Source organism: Priapulus caudatus, unplaced genomic scaffold (genome assembly GCF_000485595.1).
Source record: "Priapulus caudatus unplaced genomic scaffold, Priapulus_caudatus-5.0.1 Scaffold479, whole genome shotgun sequence".
NCBI lineage: Eukaryota > Metazoa > Priapulida > Priapulimorpha > Priapulimorphida > Priapulidae > Priapulus > Priapulus caudatus.
In genome coordinates this window covers 200,170-203,000 of record NW_014577540.1, presented here as the reverse complement: position 1 = coordinate 203,000, position 2,831 = coordinate 200,170, and the positions used below count along the sequence as shown (strand labels likewise).

Below are 2,831 nucleotides of genomic sequence, written 5' to 3'. Positions count from 1 at the left end.
GAGACAGAAGAGAGAGAAAGAAGAGAGAGAGGAGAGAGCGAAGAGAGAGAGAGAAGAGAGAGAGAGACGAGGAGAGACGAGATGAGTAGAGAGAGAGATAAAGACGAGAGGCAGAGAGAGAGAGGGGAGAGGACGAGACGAGACGAGAAACAGGAGAGAGAGAGAGGGAGAGAGAGAGAGGATAGAGAGAGAGATGAGAGCAGAGAGGGGATGAGAGCGGAGAGAGAGAGAGAAGAGAAGAGAGGATGAGAGCAGATAGAGAGATGAGAGGAGAGAGGGAGATGAGCGATGATGGAGAGAGAGCAGACTGAGAGTAGAGAGAGCAGTGGAGAGAGAGAGGTAAAAGTGAAATGACTCGGGAAAAATAGAAGGTAATGGGCCAAGGAGGACACACTTTCAATAAGGACCGTTGCTCCTTCTTATCACATTTCAGCATGGCCCAAGCTGCTGCAAATCAGCCGGTCAAGCGGGAAGCCAGAGCTAACACCAGCGGGTATACGGGTGTACATAGCGAGCGCAGATTTCCCGACGGACGCATGCAAGCCGGCCGAACACGCAGCTTTCTTCCTTCCTTCTACCCATCGGCAAACACGACAGTTAACCAACGCTAGGCATTCATCATTGAACGTTGATGCGATTGCACTCGACTCTACACCGACGCCACCTGTATGCCTCTATGATGGGACGTCACAGCCATAGTTAGGCTCCTGCTTAAGTGCATTCATCAAGATTGCTTCGATCAGTAACCACGCACACGTCCGCGCGCGCGTAGAGTTAGTGTGATTCATTTAAACTCACGCATGCGCACGCATTCATACATGAATATCCGAGCGGAAAGTATGTATAGCAACCTATAGAAGCATAGCCATGCATAAATGATTTCTCATTGGCTGCCGACCCGGACCGACTGCACCAACTAAACACAGCCAAACCTGTACATGATGGCCACTCAGGGTAACCCACAAAGTGTGTCCTTTATAGACAGGTGACCGTTCTATATGAGCAGGTGTTCTTTATAGACAGGTGTCCGTTCAATATTAGGCGGTGTCTTTATAGACAGGCTGTCTGTTCTATAGAGGTCTGTGTCTTTCTATAAGACAGAGTGTCCATGCTATATGAGGTTGTCCTTTTATATGACAGAGTGTCCGCCTATCTATAGAGTAGGGTGTCCTTTATAGCGTAAGGTGTCCGCTGTCTATAGAGGTTGTCCTTTATAGACAGGTGTCCGTTCTATAGAGGTTAGTCCTTTATAGACAAGGTGTCCGTTCTATAAGAGGTTGCTCCTTTATAGACATGTGCTCCGTTCTATAGAGGTATGTCGTTTATATAAGGTGTCCGTTATAGAGGTTGCTTCTATAATAGACAGGTGTCCCGTTCTATAGAGTGTTGTCCTTTATAGACAGGTGTCCTTCTATAAGAGGTATCGTCCTTTTTATAGGGACAGCGTGTACTGTTCTAATAGAGGTATGTCCTTTATAGACAGCTGTGTCCGTTCTATATATGTTGTCCTTTTATTAGACAGGTGTCCAGTTCCTTATACGAGGTTTGTTCTTTATAGACAGGTGTCCGTTCTATAGAGGATGTCTTTATAGACAGGGTCCGTTCTATATGAGGTTGTCCTTTATAAGGGGACAGGGAGTGTCTGTTTCTATAGAGGTTGTCCTTTATAGACAGCGTGTCCGTTTATATAGGTTGTCCTTTATAGACAGGTGTCTGTTCTATAGTAGGTTGTCCTTTATAGACAGTGTCCGTCTCTATATTAGTGTTGTCCTTTATAAGCACAGGTTCTGTTCTATAGGCCGTTTGAGGTTGTCCTTTATAGACAAGTGTCTCTGCTATAGAGGTTGTCCTTTATAGACAGGTGTCCGTTCTATAGAGATTGTCCTTTATAGACAGGTGTCCGTTCTATAGAGATTGTCCTTTATAGACAGGTGTCCGTTCTATAGAGGTGTCCTTTATAGACAGGTGTCCGTTCTATAGAGGTTGTCCTTTATAGACAGGTGTCCGTTTTGTAGAGGTGGCTTCGACTGCCCCTCGTGGGAAATGGTAAGTCCCATTTATTGACAAGAATCCCTTAATACAGGTTTTTTTAACCGAACGTTAAAAGATTTCCTATTGGTTAATCGCACATGACGTTTACCGCCAAACGATTGACTCCGAAAATGTCGCTCTCGTGAAATGTGCCGTCGGATCTGGGTTGGCTACGAATGAGAAATTGCTAAGCGATGGCCTGAACAGACATTTTCTCTTTCTACACACACACACGCACGCACGCACGCATACGCACACGCACACGCACACGCACATGCACACACAAACACGCACGCACACGCACATGCGCGCACACGCACACGCACATGCACACACACACGCACACGCACACGCACACACGCGTCCTTACAACTTACAGCAACAGCACCATGGAATTCCTGAAGTAAAACAAAAATGGCCATTTCAACGGAAACCTCAACGAGATATTAATGGTGAAAGTGCATATATGCCTAATAGAGTGAGATATACATACATCGGCGAACCGTGATATAGTGAAAATATTTTACTAGCTGTGTCAGGAGAAAGACAATAAAGAGAGAGCAAAAACAATGAGCGAGTTATGCTGGAAGAGAAGTAAATGATACTTTAATAATTTCACAGACAGACATACACAAAGAATTAAAGAAAAGCAGAGAAAGACAGAGAGAGGGAAAGAGCGGGGGAGGGGGTAAAGAAAGACAGAAAGAGAAAGAGAGAGAATGGAGATGGAGTGAGGCAGGCAGACAGCTCCGAACACACACGCACGCACACATTACTTACTGGTAGCTGAGCACGCGCGC

The 2,831-nt window shown here is 45.8% G+C and overlaps 1 protein-coding gene across 1 annotated transcript in view; it reads right to left on the bottom strand.

Annotated features, from left to right (window-relative positions):
• LOC106810861 (cortactin-binding protein 2-like) overlaps positions 1–2,818 on the bottom strand; it is a 5,257-nt gene extending 2,439 nt beyond the window's left edge. Inside the window, exons 1-2 of the mRNA XM_014814328.1 lie at positions 2,812–2,818; positions 2,409–2,429 (exon numbers count right to left, since the gene is read on the bottom strand). Coding sequence (XP_014669814.1) covers positions 2,409–2,422 — 14 coding nt within the window. The 5' untranslated portion in view covers positions 2,423–2,429; positions 2,812–2,818. The remainder of the gene's footprint in view (positions 1–2,408; positions 2,430–2,811) is intronic.
• Positions 2,819–2,831: the final 13 nt, after the last annotated feature.